Below are 22,566 nucleotides of genomic sequence, written 5' to 3'. Positions count from 1 at the left end.
CCAAAGAGAGAACCCAAAATGAAGGGACAAACCTGATTGGAGGCGGCTGATTCTGCGAAAGGAACATTGGTGACTGGGGTCGAGGCCGACGAAACAGTGGAGGTGGTGGCACCGTGCATCATGGGTACTTTTATTCAGGCGAGTTGGACAAGAGACAGGGGGGATGGGTGGGGGGAGGGGGGGATGTTATGGTTACCATGGCGAAATGTGGAAGAGGAGTAAAAGTCATGGCAAGAAGTCATGTGACGACATTGCCAGGGGTGAGGGGTTTCAACAAGAACCGAGACATGCAAATGAAATAAGAGAAAAATTAAATGACATGACTTATTCCAATTAAAGGAGAACCAACTATGTTAAAACTGAGGAACAATATTCAATATTGTCTCAAATCTAATAGTCGTTAACAAAATATGTCAGAAATCCTATTTCATACAATCGAATCAGACTAAGGCATCTGATAATTGTATTCAGATGGAGGGAGTACATGTGTAGGGAGGGAGCAAATGAATAACAGAACAAAGAAGCAAAAGACTATTTCTGTGAACCACAGACTCACACAAATGTAAAGGCATTAGCTAATATAATATGACACTCATTTGTCATCCTTATCACATAACTGAATAACATTAATATGCTGAGGAAATATTCTAAAAATAATCAAATACGTTAGTCTTGAGATGGGAATGAGATAGCAGTGTGTACACAGCAGGCTAAGGGTCGTGGTCAAAAGTAGTGTTCCATAAAGAGAACAGGGTGCTGTTTGGGACAAAGTCACCATCTCCCTCCTGACTGACATTATGGGATGATTTCATTAAAGTGAAAGGTCAGATAGGATTGCGTCCCAAATGGCACCCTATTCCCTTTGGGTGCACTACTTTCCAACAATTCTGTGGGAGTGTGATGCATCACGTGCCGTTTCAAAAAGGGAATGAATACATCAGAAACATATGCAACAGACAGGTATACAGGCCGTTTGTGTAGAAATCAGCATCATCATGTTAAATGCAGAAGGGAATGGATGAAAAAACGAATACCGGGTAGGACATGCATAAAAAAACAGAAACACAGCTTATAGAAAAGCACAAACACTGACACACATGCACACACACACGTTCTGATTTTACAGTAAGAGCTACCTCCCCCTAGATACAGTGAGAGGAGCTACCTCCCCCTAGATACAGTGAGAGGAGCTACCTCCCCCTAGATACAGTGAGAGGAGCTACCTCCCCCTAGATACAGTGAGAGGAGCTACCTCCCCCTAGATACAGTGAGAGGAGCTACCTCCCCCTAAATACAGTGAGAGGAGCTACCTCCCCCTAGATACAGTAAGAGGAGCTACCTTCCCCTATATACAGTAAGAGGAGCTACCTCCCCCTAGATACAGTAAGAGGAGCTACCTTCCCCTATATACAGTAAGAGGAGCTACCTTCCCCTAGATACAGTAAGAGGAGCTACCTCCCCCTAGATACAGTAAGAGGAGCTACCTTTCCCTAGATACAGTAAGAGGAGCTACCTCCCCCTAGATACAGTAAGAGGAGCTACCTCCCCCTAGATACAGTAAGAGGAGCTACCTCCCCCTAGATACAGTAAGAGGAGCTACCTCCCCCTAGATACAGTAAGAGGAGCTACCTCCCCTAGATACAGTAAGAGGAGCTACCTCCCCTAGATACAGTAAGAGGAGCTACCTCCCCTAGATACAGTAAGAGGAGCTACCTCCCCTAGATACAGTAAGAGGAGCTACCTCCCCCTAGATACAGTAAGAGGAGCTACCTTCCCCTAGATACAGTAAGAGGAGCTACCTCCCCCTAGATACAGTAAGAGGAGCTACCTTTCCCTAGATACAGTAAGAGGAGCTACCTCCCCCTAGATACAGTAAGAGGAGCTACCTCCCCCTAGATACAGTAAGAGGAGCTACCTCCCCCTAGATACAGTAAGAGGAGCTACCTCCCCCTAGATACAGTGAGAGGAGCTACCTCCCCCTAGATACAGTAAGAGGAGCTACCTCCCCCTAGATACAGTAAGAGGAGCTACCTCCCCCTAGATACAGTAAGAGTATCCGTTTCAAGGCTGCTGAGCCTGCCCTGTGCACTGGTTCACTACTTCCATAAATATAAAAGCATTGGATTGGTGGAGGCATTGGCTAGTGGGGATTTCCACCATATTTCTTACACCAGTAATTTCCTTTAAAATCAGTGAAAGGAAGTGAACAAGTCCACACTTTTGTAGGAAGGAGAGATAATTGGGACATAGCCTAAGTCTAAGGGGGGGGCTAGGTAGATAGGGAGGTAGAGGGGAGGTAGAGGGTCAGGTAGAGAGGGAGGTAGAAGGCTAGGTAGATAGGGAGGTAGAGGGGAGGTAGAGGGTCAGGTAGAGAGGGAGGTAGAAGGCTAGGTAGATAGGGAGGTAGAGGGGAGGTAGAGGGTCAGGTAGAGAGGGAGGTAGAAGGCTAGGTAGATAGGGAGGTAGAGGGGAGGTAGAGGGTCAGGTAGAGAGGGGAGGTAGAAGGCTAGGTAGATAGGGAGGTAGAGGGGAGGTAGAGGGTCAGGTAGAGAGGGAGGTAGAAGGCTAGGTAGATAGGGAGGTAGAGGGGAGGTAGAGGGTCAGGTAGAGAGGGAGGTAGAAGGCTAGGTAGATAGGTAGGGTGGAGGGGTGAGGTAGAGGGTCAGGTAGAGAGGGAGGTAGAAGGCTAGGTAGATAGAGAGGTAGAGGGGAGGTAGAGGGTCAGGTAGAGAGGGAGGTAGAAGGCTAGGTAGATAGAGAGGTAGAGGGGGAGGTAGAGGAAGAGGGGGAGTTAGAGGGGGAAGTAGAGGGTCAGGTAGAGGGGGAGGTAGAGGAAGAGGGGGTGTTAGAGAGGGGAAGTAGAGGGTCAGGTAGAGGGGGAGGTAGAGGAAGAGGGGGAGTTAGAGGGGGAAGTAGAGGGTCAGGTAGAGGGGGAGGTAGAGGAAGAGGGGGAGTTAGAGGGGGAAGTAGAGGGTCAGGTAGAGGGGGTGTTAGAGGGGGAAGTAGAGGGTCAGGTAGAGGGGGTGTTAGAGGGGGAAGTAGAGGGTCAGGTAGAGGGGGAGGTAGAGGAAGAGGGGGAGTTAGAGGGGGAAGTAGAGGGTCAGGTAGAGGGGGTGTTAGAGGGGGAAGTAGAGGGTCAGGTAGAGGGGGTGTTAGAGGGGGAAGTAGAGGGTCAGGTAGAGGGGGTGTTAGAGGGGGAAGTAGAGGGTCAGGTAGAGGGGGAGGTAGAGGAAGAGGGGGAGTTAGAGGGGGGAAGTAGAGGGTCAGGTAGAGGGGGAGGTAGAGGAAGAGGGGGAGTTAGAGGGGGAAGTAGAGGGTCAGGTAGAGGGGGAGGTAGAGGAAGAGGGGGTGTTAGAGGGGGAAGTAGAGGGTCAGGTAGAGAGGGAGGTAGAGGAAGAGGGGGAGTTAGAGGGGGAAGTAGAGGGTCAGGTAGAGAGGGAGGTAGAGGAAGAGGGGGAGTTAGAGGGGGAAGTAGAGGGTCAGGTAGAGGGGGTGTTAGAGGGGGAAGTAGAGGGTCAGGTAGAGAGGGAGGTAGAGGAAGAGGGGGAGTTAGAGGGGGAAGTAGAGGGTCAGGTAGAGAGGGAGGTAGAGGAAGAGGGGGAGTTAGAGGGGGAAGTAGAGGGTCAGGTAGAGGGGGAGACCAGCTGTGGATTCCCCTCACCAGTGAATCCAGGCGCTGACAAGAGGCGGCTGTGGGGGTGCCTGCAGCTGCTCCAGTCCCGCCTCTCCCAACGGCCATCCACTGCCAGCGTGGCCGGCCCTTTCATAAGCCCTACAAGAGACGGGGCAGCAGGCTTAAACTGAATCCTAAATGGCACCCTATTTCCTACATAGTGCACTACTTTTGACCAGAGCCCAGAGGTCAAAAGTAGTGCACTATATATATATATATATATTAGGGTGCTATTTGGGAGACAACCTGGGAGACCAACAACCTCATACTGACTAGGCTGGGACTGAGATATCTGAGCTCACAGAGACACACACACACTCTAGCAAACTCTAATAATACACAGATAAAATGTTGAAATAAGTTGGTTTTTTTGTGTCACAAATGAAAGTGGGATGACAAGTGCGAGCACAGCGGCAGACAGACAGACAGACAGACAGACAGACAGACAGACAGACAGACAGACAGACAGACAGGACAGACAGGACAGACAGGACAGACAGGACAGACAGGACAGGACAGGCAGACACCAGTGGGACAACGTGAAGGCTCCAAAATGACTAATATCTACTTTCATATCCTCCAAGGTTCTTGGTGTTGGGGTCTGGAACTTAACTATGATTCTAGAATCTACTACAACTAGAACTACTTAACTACAATCTGAGAACTACATCCACTATCTTCAGAGGACGTGTTGCTGATCATTCTCCCCCTCTCTCCTAGCTATCTGGCCAACCACAGAGTCCATCTACAACCAACCCCCCCTCTCTCCTAGCTATCTGGCCAACCACAGAGTCCATCTACTACCAACCCCCCCTCTCTCCTAGCTATCTGGCCAACCACAGAGCCCATCTACTACCAACCCCCCCTCTCTCCTAGCTATCTGGCCAACCACAGTCCCCCCCCCAAGCAGCAGTGAGTGACCGAGCCGACCTACCCATGCCTCCTGATGGCGCCATGCACAGGACTGAGCCTACCACAGCATGCAGAGAGGGGGAGAGAGGGGGATGAGGGGAAGGAAGATGGGGACAACAGAAGGAGGTGATGAGAGGATGGAGGAGGGGAGCAAAGGGGGAGGAGCGATTGACACAGAGAGAGTGACGACAGACAACAGGACAAGACAAAAACAACATTCAGGTTAGTGCAAGCCACAAGAACAGCGTGTAAATAATGGCTAATATAACCTGTCACAGTCAACTAGAACACAGCAGAGTCAACATGGAGGCTTAAAGGCAGACAGGCAGAACACAGAACACGGGACAGAGCAGTGGAGGGCATAGGATGCAGAGAGCGTTAATAGTGTTCAATTGCTCATTGCTGTTAAGTTTGGATGGATACGGCATATCAATTGTTATTGTGGTACTTTAATAGCAATATAGACCTGATGATGGAACAGCTGAGGAAAGTGGAGGAGTGGATCAGGTAGAGATCTATACATTCTCTCCCAGAGTGTGCTGGGTGCTGTTGCTGCATACTTTAGGCCACCTAGAGCAGATTGTGCCAGTATTTGTGCATGATAGCAGGGGACCAGTTAAGCATGGGACAAAGACACAGAGTGCAGGGGACAGAGAGGGAGAAAGAAGGAGAGAAAAATAGAGTGAGAGTAGGAGGGAAGGACAGAGCACACCCAATAAGCTCTATCCCAGACAGAAGGACAGAGTACACCCAATAAGCTCTATCCCAGACAGAAGGACAGAGCACACCCAATAAGCTCTATCCCAGACAGAAGTACAGAGCACACCCAATAAGCTCTATCCCAGACAGAAGGACAGAGTACACCCAATAAGCTCTATCCCAGACAGAAGGACAGAGCACACCCAATAAGCTCTATCCCAGACAGAAGGACAGAGCACACCCAATAAGCTCTATCCCAGACAGAAGGACAGAGCACACCCAATAAGCTCTATCCCAGACAGCACATTGTATACACAGCACAGAGAGAGAGTTCCTCAATACTCACAAGGAACCCGCTTTCTTCTCTCATGTCCCTGCAATATATTCTATACCATAACACATCCCCCTATATCAAATAGACATCCACTGGTATGTGTATCAGTACTCCTGAGTAATATGTTCATAGTAATATGTTGTAGTACTAATGTTTGACATAGTAATATGTTCATAGTAATATGCTGTAGTACTAATGTTTGACATAGTAATATGTTTCTGCTGTGTCATTTCTTCTGGCTGTTTCCATGTGCAGTCCTTATTTAGACCGTTGGCAGTTAACTTGACACCCAGATGACAGTACAGTGTGAAGCTGCCATGTCAGTCTGTCTGGCCTAGCTAGCCCTGCCCTGTGTCAGTCTGTCTGGCCAAGCTAGCCCTGCCCTGTGTCAGTCTGTCTGGCCAAGCTAGCCCTGCCCTGTGTCAGTCTGTCTGGCCAAGCTAGCCCTGCCCTGTGTCAGTCTGTCTGGCCAAGCTAGCCCTTCCCTGTGTCAGTCTGTCTGGCCTAGCTAGCCCTGCCCTGTGTCAGTCTGTCTGGCCTAGCTAGCCCTGCCCTGTGTCAGTCTGTCTGGCCTAGCTAGCCCTGCCCTGTGTCAGTCTGTCTGGCCAAGCTAGCCCTTCCCTGTGTCAGTCTGTCTGGCCTAGCTAGCCCTGCCCTGTGTCAGTCTGTCTGGCCAAGCTAGCCCTGCCCTGTGTCAGTCTGTCTGGCCTAGCTAGCCCTGCCCTGTGTCAGTCTGTCTGGCCTAGCTAGCCCTCCCCAGAACACTTAGTTCACCTATCTAAATCAGACTCGGGATAGATATTTTCACCAAACTTAATTGAATGAATAACTCAGTCTACTTACTTTTTAAAAGTAAAGCCAAATTATTCTATTTGACAGAGTAGACTAGACTCACCAGGGTGGATAAAGGCTGGCTGCTGCAGCTGCATGTTAGCCAGGGCCTGCTGGTAGTGGAACATGCTGGGGTTGAACACAGCACCACCCCCGTTACTCTTCTCTAAGGTGGGCCTCTTTGGTAGCTGTTGCATTGCCCCATGGGGCATGGCCTGGGGAAGTAGAAAACGGGGAGAGAGAGAGAGAGAGAAAGAGAGAGACAGAGAAAGAGACAGAGAAAGCGTCAGCATTTGGGCTCAGAAATGGTGCAAGTACAATGCATCTACAGTTGAAGTCGGAAGTTTACATACACTTAGGTTGGAGTCATTAAAACTCGTTTTCAACCACTCCACACATTTCTTGTTAACAAACTATAGTTTTGGCTTTGTGCATCTGCTTTGTGCATGACACAAGTAATTTTTCCAACAATTGATTACAGACAGATTATTTCACTTATAATTCACTGTATCACAATTCCAGTGGGTCAGAAGTTTACATACACTAAGTTGACTGTTCCTTTAAACATCTTGGAAAATTACAGAAAATGATGTCATGGCTTTAGAAGCTTCTGATTGGCTGGTTCATCCTTGGGAGCAATTTCCAAATGCCTGAAGGTACCACGTTTATCTGTACAAACAATAGTACGCAAGTATAAACACCATGGGACCACGCAGCCGTCATACCGCTCAGGAAGGAGACGTGTTCTGTCTCCTAGAGATGAACGTACTTTGGTGCGAAAAGTGCAAAGGGCCTTGTGAAGATACTGGAGGAAATAGGTACAAAAGTATCTATGTCCACAGTAAAACGAGTCCTATATCGACATAACCTGAAAGGCCACTCCGCAAGGAAGAAGCCACTGCTCCAAAACCGCCATAAAAAAGCCAGACTATGGTTTGCAACTGCATATGGGGACAAAGATCGTACTTTTTGGAGAAATGTCTGATGAAACAAAAATAGAACTGTTTGGCCATAATGACCATCGTTATGTTTGGAGGAGAAAGGGAGAGGCTTGCAAGCCGAAGAACACCATCCCAACCGTGAAGCACGGGGATTGGCAGCATCATGTTGTGGTGGTGCTTTGCTGCAGGAGGGACTGGTGCACTTCACAAAATAGATGGCATCATGAGGCGGAAAATTCTGTGGATATATTCAAGCAACATCTCAAGACATCAGACAGGAAGTTAAAAGCTTGGTCGCAAATGGGTCTTCCAAATGGACAATGACCCCAAGCATACTTCTGGAGTTGTGGCAAAATGGCTTAAGGACAACAAAGTCAAGGTATTGGAGTGGCCATTACAAAGCCTTGACCTCAATCCTAAAGACAATTTGTGTGCAGAACTGAAAATGTGTGTGCGAGCAAGGAGGCCTATAAACCTGACTCAGTTACAACAGCTCTGTCAGGGGGAATGGGCCAAAATTCACCCAACTTATTGTGGGAAGCATGTGGAAGGCTACCTGAAACGTTTGTCCCAAGTTAAACAATTTAAAGGCAATGCTACCAAATACTAACTGAGTGTATGTAAACTTCTGACCCACAGGAAATGTGATGAAAGAAATAAAATCAAATAAATCATTCTCTCTACTATTATTCAGATTTTTCACATTCTTCAAATAAAGTGGTTATCCTAACTGACCTAAGACAGGGAATTTGTACTAGGATTAAATGTCAGGAATTGTGAAAAACTGAGTTTAAATGTATTTGGCTAAGCTGTATGTAAACTTCCGACTTCAACTGTATGTACTTTGAATGACATAAAAACCTTACCTGTCAAACTACTCTGAAACAGCCTACTACCCTAACATGAAATCCCTTCTGAGGGTTGAACAGCATCACTGCTCTTGCTGGTAGTTCCCCAACTATAGAGGATGCTACTGTATCAGAAATCCCTCAGGCCAACCATAGCAAAACAGGGCTGTCAGTCTAGAATCCATTTTCTGATGGAAAATGTGACGCAACATCGGACAGAAATGGAAGAAACACTTACACACATAAAAGTGAAATCAGAAAAGATAGTGATAAAAAGGTAAAAAATACCACAGGCTGCGGCGGGGTTAGCACAACAAGCAGTGAGCACACGATGACAGCCAACCAATGAGGATCAAGCAAATGACACAGACAGTAAACCAGTGGAGATAGGGGTGAGGTGAGCTAGAGAGAGAGCTAGAGAGAGAGCTAGAGAGAGAGCGCTAGAGAGAGAGAGCTAGAGAGAGAGCTAGAGAGAGAGCTAGAGAGAGAGCTAGAGAGAGAGAGAGAGAGAGAGAGAGAGAGAGAGGTGTGATGCATAATGGGAATAGATGAAGGTGAAGTTGAAGGAAACAACCCACAGAGAAGCAAAAACATGAAGCATTACTAAGGAGAATGATGATATAACCTGAGGGGAGTGAAGCCTGACAAACAATCAACCCCTAGAAGCAGACCAGAGGACCAACAAATGCAGATGAACAAGAAAAAATGCCCAAAATGCTTTAAAAAAAAATCTCTATTTTCCTTCCCTCTCCACATCTTTCTTTGTCTCACTCCTTCCCTCCCACTCTCTCTATTGTGTTTTTATACACCTGCAATGCAGACAGTCTGTTTGCTGTTGTTCATCCTGTCAGATTCTCCTCCTGTTGCCTCCTTATATCACAAAAGATACAAAGGCCCAGAGGGTTCTGGTCAAAAGTAGTGCACTATATAGGAAATAGGGTGCCATTTGGGATGCAGCCTGAGCCTCAAACAAGCCAGCCTCCAGCAAAAACACTTCTCACACACTATACAGCAAGAAAATACATCCTTTCATCTCTGGTGGGTAATGTGCTAATGGTGTGCTGCCCTTATCCTGCATAGCAACAGTAAATATATACCCAACTGCAGAACATTTTAAACACGTGAAATATAAACTCAGTCTCTGCGGATTACAAAGAACCAATGCAGACCAAAGATGCGTCTGAAATTCGAATAAAATTAAATCTAACTTTATTTGTCACATGCGCCGAATACAACAACTGTAGACCTTACCGTGAAATGCTTACTTACAAGCCCTTAACCAACAGTGCAGTTCAAGAAAAAGTAAAAAAAAAATATTTACCAAATAAAGTAACGTAAAAAATTATTTCAAAAGTAACACAACAAAATAACAATAACGAGGCTATATACAGGGGTTACAGGTACCGAGTCAATGTGGGGGTAGAAGGTTAGTCGAGGAAAATGTAGGTAGGGGTGAAGTGACTATGCATAGATAATAAACAGCGAGGGGGGGTGTTAATGTAAATAGTCCGGGTGGCCATTTGATTAATTGTTCAGCAGTTTTATGGCTTGGTGGTAGAAGCTGTTAAGGAGCCTTTTGGACCTAGACTTGGCGCTCCAGTACCGCTTGCTGTGCGGTAGCAGAGAGACCAGTCCATGACTTGGGTGACTGGAGTTTTGACCATTTTTGTGGCTTTCCTCTGACACTGCCTAGTATATAGGTCCTGGATGGCAGGAAGCTTGGCCGCAGTGATGGGGGGGGGGGGTTGTAATGCCCTCTTCACGACTGTCTTGGTGTTGGTGATGTGGACACCAAGGAACTTGAAACTCTTGACCCGCTCCACTCCAAGCACTTCATGGATACCGATGTGAGAGCGACATGGCGGTAATCATTTAGGCAGGTTACCTTAACTTCCTTGGGCACAGGGTCTATGGTGGTCTGCTTGAAACATGTAAGTATTACAGCCTCGATCAGGGAGAGGTTGAAAATGTCAGTGAAGACACGTGCCAGTTGGTGCGTGCATGCTTTGAGTACACGCCCTGGTAATCCTTCTGGCCCTGTGGCCTTGTGAATATTGACGTGTTTAAGGTCTTCCTCACATCGGCTACCGAGAGTGTTATCACGTAGTCATCCGGAACAGCTGGTGCTCTCATGCATGCTTCAGTGTTGCTTGCCTCGAAGCGAACATAAAAGGCATTTAGCTCGTCTGGTTGGCTCGCGTCACTGGGCAGCTTGTGGCTGGGTTTCCCTTTGTAGTCCGTAATAGTTTCAAGCCCTGCCACATCAGAGCCGGTGTCGTAGGATTCAATCTTAATCCTGTACTGACGCTTTGCCTGTTTGATGGTTTGTCTGAGGGCATAACGGGATTTCTTATAAGCGTCCGGATTAGTGTCCCGCTCTTTGAAAGCGGCAGCTCTAGCCTTTAGCTAGCGCTGCCTATTTAAAAATAAGATGGAGAGCAAGATATAGGACGAAAAATACCCGTTTTGGCTCAGATACAGCCGACTAGCAGTAGCTAACGCTACATACAAAAAAAAACACAAAAAACCACTTAAAGTCAAAGTATTGATATAATATTGACCAAAATAATATTGCGATATGCAACTGTATCAATATTTAACCCATCACTAGTGTTTACCATGACTCACCATGGTGTTGGCGGTTTGGCTGGCCTGGTGCTGGGCGGCCTTAATCCTTGCCTGTAGGTGGGCAGGGGGGTGGAAGTACTTGCACTTGTCCCTGGAGCAGCGGCCCTTGATGTAGTCCATACAGACGATGACTGAGTTTTCACTGCCGTCCACCATGGCTGCCTCCATGGGGTGGGCGTAGCGGCAGTCGCCCTCGCCCCGCGTGCAGTTACCCCTCTGGAACTCACGACATACCTGGGTGGTGTTAGGGTTGGGGGGGGCACAGTCAGAGAAGGAGTTCGGACCACACAACAAGAATGATTCTATTATATTCTATCATTCTATTTCTCTGCTACAGACTGGGCTATGGCAAAGACACAAACAACACATACCTCCAGCTTGTCTGTGCGCATGTGTTTCTGCTGGGAGCTGCTGTTGCCCATGACCTGGAGGCCGGTGGGGCTCCCTGGGACCAGCAGGGGGGCCTGGTGTAGCAGCTCAGGCATCAGGCCCATCCCTGGACCCATGTGGCTCAGATACGGGCTGAACGCCATACTGGGACTGGTGGCCAGGGACGACATACTGGGAGTCATAGGGAACGTAGTCTGAGAGAGAAGGAGAGGTGGAGAGAGGGAGGAAATGAGGGGAGATCAGAGAGAGAAACAGCCTGTGAACAGCTATGGTTCAAACTGTAGATAAATGGAGAAATGTAACTGTGTAAATCGAATGTGTTGACTAAATAATGAGGATGGTTTGGTGTAGGCTACATACTATGGACTATACATGAAGTACTCACTGTGTAGTGTGGGCTACATACTATGGACTATACATGAAGTACTCACTGTGTAGTGTGGGCTACATACTATGGACTATACATGAAGTACTCACTGTGTAGTGTGGGCTATTCACTATGGGCTGCAACTGGGCTCCTGGCAGCATGAACTGCATCTGTTGGGCCAACATGGCCGCTGCTGTCTTCTGCTGAATCAGGTTGTTTCTCCCGTTAATCTCCAGCTGGGTCTTGAGGTGGGGAGGGGGGTGCAGGTATTTACAGTTGTCACGCGTGCAGCGTCCCTGGGGAGGGGGAGAGAAGAGAGAGCGGCTGAGTTGTGGTGCATCGTAGCTGATGAATTGCGGCATCTCTTAGCTATTTAGATTTAGGAGAGATGAACCGGAGTGACAGGAAGATGAGAGTAATGTCATTGGGGATCAATCACTCTGGGGTTCCCCTGACAGGACAGCCATAAAGACAACAAGATGGAGACCTCCATGTCATTTAGGAGGAAAAGCTGTTCAAGCTCTATCACTTGGGGTACGTCCCAAATGGCACCCTATTCTCTATGCAGGCAGTGATAGTAAGTCATAAGAGACAGTACATGCAAGGTAATTAACACAAACATAGAACTTCATTTGGAGTGTTTTATTTTGTAATATATGCCAAACTGGGATTATCAAGGACATTGAGAGAAAAAAGTGCAGGGAATGAAATTACTGTTTAATTCTAGCTCTTAATTGACATAGTACTATCTCTGAACCAAATTAAAATGTTAGTAACAATTACACTATGTACGCAGGTATCCAAGGATTTTTTTTTTTTAAATTGACAAATTAAGTGCTATTGAAATAGTGCCTGTTGTGTGTCTGCCAGGTTTCACTATTTTCACCTTTGCACAGTTATGTTTGTGGTACCACGCTGACAAAGGGTAAACTCAGGGGAATAGGGTGTCCTAATTGACACCCTATTCCCTAAGTAGTGCACTACTTTTGACCAGAGCTCTATGCATACAATTTGGAACAGATCCAGGGTACAGAAAACACATGCTACAATCTCACCCTGGTCCTAAATCAGGCCAGACCTTATAGCCATATACCCAGTGCAGATGTCGAATCTTAACTTGATCACTCTTTTGTCGCTGAGAATTTTCCTGCTGTGTCAGGAAAATTTGTGATTCCCTGAAAATCAGCAGTTCTCTTTCTCTCCATGCAGAGGCAGTCAAGTCATTGGGATCAGGGCTTAAGAACATACAGCTGACGGGTTATACACTCCATCGGCAGGACAGAACAGCAGCCTCTGGTAAGACACGGGGCGGGGGCCTATGCATATATGTGAACAGCTGGGGCACAATATCTAAGGAAGTCTCAAGGTTTTTCTCGCCTGAGGTAGAGAATCTCATGATAAGCTGTAGACCACACTATCTACCTATAGAGTTTTCAACTATATTTTTCGTAATTGTCTACATACCACCACAGACCGATGCTGGCACTAAAACCGCGCTCAATGAGCTGTATACTGCCATAAGCAAACAGGAAAACGCTCATCCAGAGGTGGCGCTCCTAGTTGCCAGGAACTTTAATGCAGGGAAACTTAAATCAGTTTTACCTCATTTCTACCAGCATGTTAAATGTGCAACCAGAGGGGGAAAAAAATTCTAGACCACCTTTAATACACATACAGAGACGCGTACAAAGCTCTCCCTCGCCCTCCATTTGGCAAATCTGACCATAATTCTATTCTCCTGATTCCTGCTTACAAGCAAAATTTGAAGCAGGAAGCACCAGTGACTCAGTCAATAAATTACTGGACTGCCTTGGTAGCACAGACTGGAATATGTTCCGGGATTCTTCTGATGGCATTGAGAAGTACACCACATCAGTCACTGGATTTATCAATAAGTGCATTGAGGACGCCATCCCCACAGTGACTGTACGTGCATACCCTAACCAGAAGCCATGGATTACAGGCAACATTCGCACTGAGCTAAAGGGTAGAGCTGCCGCTTTCAAATAGATGGACTCTAACCCTTAAGCTTATAACAAATCCTGCTATGCCCTCCAACAAACTATCAAACAGGCAAAGCGTCAATACAGGATTAAGATCGAATCACACTACACCGGCTCCGAAGCTTGTCGGATGAAGCAGGGCTTGTAAACTATTACAGACTACAAAGGGAAGCACAGCCGAGAGCTGCCCAGTGACACGAGCCTACCAGACGAGCTAAATAACTTTGTGTTCGCTTCGAGGCAAGTAACACTGAAACATGCATGAGAGCATCAGCTGATTACGGACGACTGTGTGATCACGCTCTCCGCAGCCGATGTGCGTTAAGACCTTCAAACAGGTCAACATTCACAAGGCCGCAGGGCCAGATGGATTACCAGGACGTGTACTCCGAGCATGCGCGCACCAACTGGCAAGTGTCTTCACTGACATTTTCAACCTGTCCCTGACCGAGTCTGTAATACCAACATGTTTCAAGCAGACCACCATAGTCCCTGTGCCCAAGACCACTAAGGTAACCTGCCTAAATGACTGTAGCACTCACGTCTGTAGACATGAAATGAAAGGCTGGTCATGGCTCACATCAACACCATTATCCCAGAAACCCTAGACCCACTCCAATTTGCATACCGCACAAACAGATCCACAGATGATGCAATCTCTATTGCACTCCACACTGCCCTTTCACACCTGGACAAAAGGAACACCTATGTGAGAATGCTATTCATTGACTACAGCTCAGCGGACAACACCATAGTGCCCTCAAAGCTCATCACTAAGCTAAGGACCCTGGGACTAAACACCTCCCTCTGCAACTGGATCCTGGACTTCCTGACGGGCCGCCCCAGGTGGTAAGGGTAGGTAACAACACATCCGCCACGCTGATCCTCAACACGGGGGCCCCTCAGGGGTGCGTGCTCAGCCTCCTCCTGTACTCCTTGTTCACTCATGACTGCACAGCCAGGCACGACTCCAACACCATCATTAAGTTTGCCGATGACACAACAGTGTCATCAGCCTGGTCAACGATGAGACAGCCTATAGGGAGGAGGTCAGAGACCTGACCATGTGGTGCAAGGACAACAACCTCTCCCTCAATGTGATCCAGACAAAGGAGATGATTGTGGACTACAGGAAAAGGAGGACCGAGCACAACCCCATTCTCATCGACAGGGCTGTAGTGGAGCAGGTTGAGAGCCTTGGCGTCCACATCACCAACAAACTAACATCGTCCAAGCACACCAAGACAGTCGTGAAGAGGGCACGACAAAACCTATTATTATTTTTTATTCGATTTTTTACTTACCTATTTTTTACACTTGTTTTTCTTAAAACTGCATTGTTGGTTAAGGGCTTGTAAGTAAGCATTTCACTGATGTATTCGGCGCATGTGACAAATCAAATTTGATATGATTTGATGTTTATGCATTTGAGCCTATCCAAAGACGATTTAGTTGAGCTAAGTCTTTGATATGTAAACGAACAGTGTATTCTTTTTACTTCTTGAAAATGATTAACTTGTGGGTCTAATGGACTCCCAAGTGGCACAGCGGTCTAAGACACTGCCTCTCAGTGCTAGAGGGGTCACTACAGACACCCTGGTTCGAATCCAGGCTGTATCACAACCGGTTGAGATTGGGAGTCTCATCGCACAATTGGCCCAGCGTCATCCTGGGTTGGCCTGTGTAGGCCGTCATTGTAAATAAGAACTTGTTCTAGTTAAATAAATAAAAATATTTTCACTAGATCGCCCAGCACTCATCAGGCTCTGAGATGGAGTGCGCTGCTTAGACGACTGCGCTATGGCAATTCACAATGCTCTTGCAAGCACTAAGAAAACTATGAATTAGGTAAGAGGGTGATGATGTGGTAGGCACAGTTTGTCCCATGAATTAATCACAAAAATTGATGAGATGATAAACTACGAAACAAACATTCTGGATAATATAGAGAATCGGGAACTATTTATTGATCAGCATTATGATATGCTTGAAAAAGAAACGGATACATCGAAGCGAACAAGAAAATACCTTTCCTCGAGTTCTGCGAGCGAAACGTCTAAAATTCCAAACTTAACATTGGAGGGGTACGTTTTTATAACTATGTCTCCAGAAGATAGAGCATTGCTTATGAGCAAGCAGTTAAAAAATGGGATCTATTGCCTGGGCTACTGGGGGAGGTTGAGGCCTTAAAAACAGGAATGGATTACAGTAATAATATGATGGAAGAAATACGAGCGGAAAATAAGATATTGAAAACTACCTTGGACTCCCTAAAAGACACTACAGAGTACAGAGAGGCTACGGTATGATAATAAAACAATGAAAGAGGATTACCTGATCTAAAGTGCAGAAGTATGAGAAATAATATTGTTATAATGGGAATAAGGGAGGATGAAAACTATCAGTCAATGAAGGAAAAAGTCAAGGTGTTCATGAAACGTAATCTCAAGATGACGGACGAACAGGTGGAAACAATTGATTTTCAAAGAGCTCACCGTTTTGGTAACAGAGCAGAGGGAAGGCCACGTCCGATCGTAGCTATGCTAACCCACTAGAAAATGAAAATTGCCTTGTTACAACAGGGTAGGGAATTGAAGAACACCCCATTCTCTATTAATGAACCATTTCCTCATGAAATAGTGGAGAGACGACGTGCCCTGTACCCCACTTTCAAAAGGCTCCGAGTAGAGAAGCAGGATGCTCGTCTAGTGGTCAATACATTATGTGTAAATAATCAAATGTTCAAGCACTGGAAGATTACAACGTGGCTGTGAGTATCTTCCTCCTGTTGAAGTGGTCCCCGTTACATATTTGCACCGCATTATAGAGTACAAATATGGATTCATAGATTTTTTGCATGAACAACTTTATTTTTGTTTTTATTCATGCATTATGGAACCGTGAACTATTTGGACTTAAAATAAGGTTGGGTTTATGGTAATGCAGAATGGGTATGATGAACTTATCATTTTTATATTAAGGCATGGAACTTTGGGCTATATGGACGTAATATCAGATTTTGATTTAGGGGAATGTGAGAATGGGTAAGGCTGACCTGTTTTTTTCTTTATGATTTTTTAATGTATTTAATTTGAAGACTGTACATTAGAAATACCAAGGTCGTTTTTTTTGTTTAATATGTTATGTCCTAATTGTAGAAGTTGGGTATATTATGACTTAAAAGCTGTTATAAGTGCGGCCCTTGTTCGCCGATGTGAATCAGAATGATTAGCTTTTAAGATAAAACTTAATGTGAATAGATGGATTATAGGGCTAGGATAAAGGATTATATAATTATAAACCTGCCCAGGTTCTCTATTGGAATAGGCCTATACAATCCTAAAATAATTGGAATTAGCCTTTTACATTAAAAAAATACATCTCAATATAAAAAATGTAAATTATTATTATTGTTCCGATACACACCGGCAAATTGATGGATGAGGTATTGTCAACAGGGTTGTTGTTTCTAGTGTGTGTGGGCTGCTTAACACTGGGATACAGTGATTCAAGTTAACGGTAGAACTAATACAATAATTGGTTTATGGAAGCACTTCTCTAAGCGAGAGAAAAGTATATTATGTATTTCTATATAAGCTATTTATGCTGTCTTTTATATTCTTGACCCTAATGATATAGGCCTAGGTGTAAAACAGCCAAGGTGATGGAGCAACAACCCTGGAATGAGGGTTGGTTTTACAGGTTTACTCGCTCTGGATTGTCAGTACTGCATGTGTTCTTGGCTGTCGTGCCGTGGCTGTGTCGGAAACGATTGTCAGTTGAACTTGAGTATGCCTTCCCATAAGGTAGTGCCCGGGTTTGGCTTGCGGTCGGCTCTGGCACAGCCATGGAACGATACAACAGGATATAATGTGATGCCTAAGACACATTTTTACTTGCAGTCATTAGCAGCCGTTAGAATCTATGTTCCTTCTTCCATTTTTTTGTCAGAATACAACCGGATATAAATGAGGACTATATGAAATATGTCTTGCGTGTAATGGACATAAAAAAGGGACATATATATTTAGGGACCGATATATTTAGGTTGTTTTCTCTTTTTAAATTATTATTATTATTATTAATTTTTTACGAACAATTTAATCCAATGAAGTGAGCAGGCTGGGCGGACACGCTTATAGCCTTCCTATGACTTTCAAATATGAGCCTGCATGTATAAGATTATGCTGTTATTATTTATATTAATATCTATCCATTATTGTTACTATTTTTTTCTGACTCTTCCATGTTATTTGGTTATTTGGGGGGAGGTTTTAGTGGGTGGAATATTAGCACAATTGGAGGTTTACAAAGTTGCAGCTACAGTATGCTAAACAGTGCAAATATTATGGTATATGGATACTTAATCACATGGTGCTTTTTAATGGTAAATTTACAAACATTGGTTGTAGTAAGTATAATTGAAACATGGATATCATTATGGTAAGAGGGGAAATAAGTATAGCAAGTTATAATTGCAATGGCTTAGCAGATTATAAAAAAAAAAATTTTTACATGGCTAAAAGAGAATATAATATCTATTGTTTACAGGAAACTCATTCTACAAATCTAGATGAGGTTGGGTGGAAAAAGGACTGGGAGGGAGAAATATATTTTTGTCATGGGCAAAGAAACTCAAAAGGGGTGATTCAACTAATTAATACACATTTTGATCCGACTGCAAACTGTGCAAACAGATCGTCAAGGAAGATGGATCCTTTTAAATATGCTATTGGACCAAAAACAGATCTGGCTAATTAATCTATATGGGCCAAATAATGATGATCCACACTTTTTTGAAAATATAATAATCTATTGAGCTCACAAGCAACGAAATAATCTATTATTACAGTGGGAGATTATAATACGGTTTTAAGTACCTCAGTGGATCGTAAAGGAAATCATTCTACAAACTATCACCCTCAAGCACTTAAGGAGATTACAAATATCATGGATACATTAGAACTAGTGGATATATGGAGGTTGAAAAACCCTGACCTAGTGAGATATACACGTCTTGATTACTTCCTAGTCTCGTTCTTGCTGGCATCAAAAGTTTTAAAGTATTAATAGGAGACCGAATGCGATCAGACCACCATCTAATTGACCTCCATATAACTCTTACAGAATTTCCACATGGGTGGGGATATTGGAAATGTAATCAAAGCCTATTGGATGATAATTTGCTCTTAACTAAGACAAAATCATTCAGAATCTACTTTTTTTTGTAGAACATAGGTACAGCAGATCCCCTTATTGTATGGGACACTTTCAAATGTACTTTTAGAGGCCATTCAATACAATACTCATCATTAAAACAAAAGCAGTTTAGGTCAAAAGGGATTAGACTAATAAAGGAAATAGAGGAAGTAACAGAGCAGGTAGATGGTAATGGAAACTGTACTATAGAGGCACAACTAAAAGAACTGGAGGAACTTACTCAAGAATTATCAAGTGTAATGTATTACAAAAATAAAGCCAATTGGATGGAAAATGGGGGAAAATGAACAACATTTTTCTTGAATCTTCAACACAGAAATTCTACCAAAAAGAATTTACACAATCTCGTCACAAAGAGTTATCCATGATTCACCAAATAATATTTTGATCGAGGAAGCAAAATATTTTAAGCATATGTTTTCTTTTCAGTCTCCTCTATTTCCACTGAATGATGTTAAATGTAAGGATTTATTTCATAATAATAATAATAATAATAATAATAATAATAATAATGTAAAATTAACAAATTTACAGAAAGAACAGTGTGAAGCCCAATTTACAGAAGAGGAACTTTGTGAAGCAATTCAATATTTTCAGTCTGGAAAAACATGCCAAGAGTGTGCAAAGCTGTCATCAATGCAAAGGGAGGCTACTTTGAAGAATATAAAATACATTTTGATTTATTTAACACTTTTCTGGTTACTACATGAGTCCATATGTGTTATTTCATAGTTTTGATGTCTTCACTATTGTTCTACAATGTAGAAAATAGAAAAATAAAGAAAAACCCTGGAATGAGTAGGTGTCCAAACTAGACTGGTACTGTACATCTACCCCCTACAAATATGTCAATTTATTATAATCCACATGAAAATTCACACAAGACGCGCTGTAACCTACATGAGTTACAATGTAGGTATGGTACTGCATTGCATACAAACACTGCTTCCAGCTGCCCCTTGGTGGCGATTCTAAATATTTCTTCAGCTACTAAAATCCTCCTGCTGCAGGATTATTTTCCTCTTGTGACAAAAAGAGGTCAAATTAAGATCCAACATCTGGTATGTTTGCAGTCTACCAAGTAAGCAGCTTTTCAAAGGACAAACATCTCAAACCATGTGACTAATTGAGGGATGCACACCCACACCATGTTGTGTATTAGAGAAGGTGAGCAGAGACCAGCAAAGCCACTATGTGACTCATTAGACGTGGAGAGATGCAGTTGTTGTTTTACAGTGTGTTGTTTTACAGGGTCAGCCATAGTAGTACAGTGCCCCTGGAGCAAATTAGGCTTAAGTGCCTTTCTCAAGGGCACACCAACCAATTTTTCACCTTGTCAGCTCAGGTATTCAAACCAGCGACCTTTGGGTTAGTGGCTCAACACTAACTGATAGACTACCTGCCACCCATATGCTGGCTCAACATTCCATATGTAGGTTCCACTACATTGCTTATTTATTTTATTAGGCAAGTCAGTTACAAACAAATTCTTATTTACAATGACGGCCTACCCTGGCCAAACCAGGACAATGCTGGGCCAATTGTGCACCGCCCCATGGGATTCCCAATCACAGGTAGAGCCAGGATTTGAACCAGGGTGTCTTTAGTGACACCTCTAGCACTGAGATGCAGTGCCTTAGACCGCTGCGCCGCTAAATGTGTGTGTATAGTACATAGACAATCTTTAGCCTTAACAGACTGTTATTTAAGCACTTCTCTGAAAATATGCTTTTACACATTCTAAAATAGAAAATAGATAACCTGCTATGTTGTTTGTGAGGGCAATAATTCCGAAAGTCCCTCTTAAAGTGTCAATCAGCAGTTGAAACAATAACGAAGCGTGCTCCCCACTCGTTTGGGTAAAAAGCTGAGGGATGGGGCTGGAGAAATGTAACCACTCTCAAATTCATAGACAAAGCTATGGATGCAAGGACTGACATCCATGACTTCTAAATTATAGTTTTAACCATGTTTGAAGGCTATATAATGTTTGTGTACATTTACTTCTTTAATTACAAACATTGGAGTGAAACAAGCTTATATTTTGGGTTCTAATGGGGTACGGCAGTTGAACTAAGATCATGAGGCATTTCTAAGTTATAATCTTCAAGAATCAATGTGTACATTTTCATTAATTAAGCTGTCCAAAATGGATAAAGCAACTGCAGATCGCCCCTTTAAAATACTTAAACTCTCATTTCTGGTCTCTTTTCAACAAGCCTATATATAACAATATCAATTTATCTTGTTGTAAAATGTAATTCAATGTATTGTAAATGTCCTCTGCTGTGCCCTCTCCCTCCCATCTAATAACACTTCATGGGGTGTTGGTGGAGGAGGGGAGGAGAGGAGGAGGGGAGTTGGAGAAGAGGAGGGGAGGATGGGACGAGGAGGAGGAGGGTGGTTGGTGCAGGAACACTGCAGGTGAAAGCAGAGACTAAGAGGAAGGAAGGAAACTGCAGTCCCCATTAAACTCCTGGGCTGGCAGCAGCTGTCCCTCCCTCCCTCCCTCCTTGCAGATGAGCTGTTAACCCCCTAAATAGGCTCCAGTCATTATCAACCCCCCCCACTAACCCCCCTTTGCCTCGTGGCCTCCCTGCCACCAACCCCCCTCCCCCACCCCTGCCTGCCACCAGCCCTCCTCCGCCTCGTGCCCTCCCTGCCAGTAGGGAGGCAGCCAGCAGGGATTGGGACTAGCGAGGTAGTGATGTCACAGAGGGGAGACGGTGATGGTGATGGATGGAGTCGCACTGTGATGAGGACACAGAGGACGTCTGAACGGGAAGTGCTGGTGTGTGTGTCTGTGTGTGAGCGCTGGACTGGTAGGACGCAGCCTGAAGGGTAGGAAGAGGAGAGCCACACTGTCTCCTATATCACCACCCAGGGGGTTGTTCACAGAGCATTATATACAGCGTATTAGGAAAGTATTCAGACCCCTTGACTTTTTCCACATTATTACGTTACAGCCTTATTCTAAAATGTATTAAATCGTTTTTTCCCCCTCATCAATACACACACAATACCCCATAATGACAAAGCAAAAACAGATTATTTTGCTTTGTAAATGTAAATCGAAGTATTGTCACGTCCTGACCCTAGTAAGATGTCATTTTCTATAGTAGAGTAGGTCAGGGCGTGACAGGGGGTGTTTTCTATTTCTATGTTTAGGTCTAGTTTTCTATTTCTATGTTGGAGTTTTTTGGGATGATCTCCAATTAGAGGCAGGTGGTTTGCGTTGTCTCTAATTGAGATCATATTTAAGTTTTTTTTGTTTTGTAGTGTGTTTGTGGGCAGTTGTATTCTGTTTAGTTGTGTTCTGTGTAGTCGTGTTCTGTGTAGTCATCAGTACCTGACAGAACTGTTAGCTGATCGTTTTCTCTTTGTTATTTTCTTTAGTGTTCTGCGTTTAATAAACAGTAATTATGAGCACTCAACACGCTGCGCCTTGGTCCCCTCTATACGACAGCCGTTACAAGTATCACATTTACATAAGTATTCAGACCCTTTACTCAGTACTTTGTTGAAGCTCATTTGGCAGCGATTACAGCCTCTAGTCTTCTTGGGTATGACGCTACAAGCTTGGCACACATGTATTTGGGGAGTTTAGCCCATTCTTCTCTGCAGATCCTCTCAAGCTCTGTCAGGTTGGTTGGGGAGTGTCACTGCACAGCTTTTTTTAGGTCTCTCCGGTGATGTTCGATCGGAGCAGGTTTTCATCAC

The 22,566-nt window shown here is 44.5% G+C and overlaps 1 protein-coding gene across 10 annotated transcripts in view; it reads right to left on the bottom strand.

Annotated features, from left to right (window-relative positions):
* mbnl3 (muscleblind-like splicing regulator 3) overlaps positions 1-22,566 on the bottom strand; it is a 74,776-nt gene that overhangs the window by 11,386 nt on the left and 40,824 nt on the right. For 3 of the 10 annotated variants that reach the window (XR_006771067.1, XM_014212973.2, XM_045724106.1), the window contains exons 3-8: positions 11,734-11,919; positions 11,238-11,450; positions 10,867-11,100; positions 6,514-6,664; positions 3,662-3,772; positions 33-127 (exon numbers count right to left, since the gene is read on the bottom strand). Coding sequence is in view for 9 of the 10 variants with exons in the window: in XM_014212973.2 (XP_014068448.1) it covers positions 33-127; positions 3,662-3,772; positions 6,514-6,664; positions 10,867-11,100; positions 11,238-11,450; positions 11,734-11,919 (990 nt within the window). In the remaining variant the exon portion in view is untranslated. Of the gene's footprint in view, positions 1-32; positions 128-3,661; positions 3,773-4,607; positions 4,644-5,051; positions 5,156-6,513; positions 6,665-10,866; positions 11,101-11,237; positions 11,451-11,733; positions 11,920-22,566 lie in introns of those variants that run through there. The other 7 variants (XM_014212976.2, XM_045724107.1, XM_014212982.2 and 4 more) reach the window with 5 other exon arrangements.

Source organism: Salmo salar, chromosome ssa09, assembly GCF_905237065.1.
Source record: "Salmo salar chromosome ssa09, Ssal_v3.1, whole genome shotgun sequence".
Classification (NCBI taxonomy): domain Eukaryota; kingdom Metazoa; phylum Chordata; class Actinopteri; order Salmoniformes; family Salmonidae; genus Salmo; species Salmo salar.
This window is presented reverse-complemented; position numbering and strand designations above follow the sequence as displayed.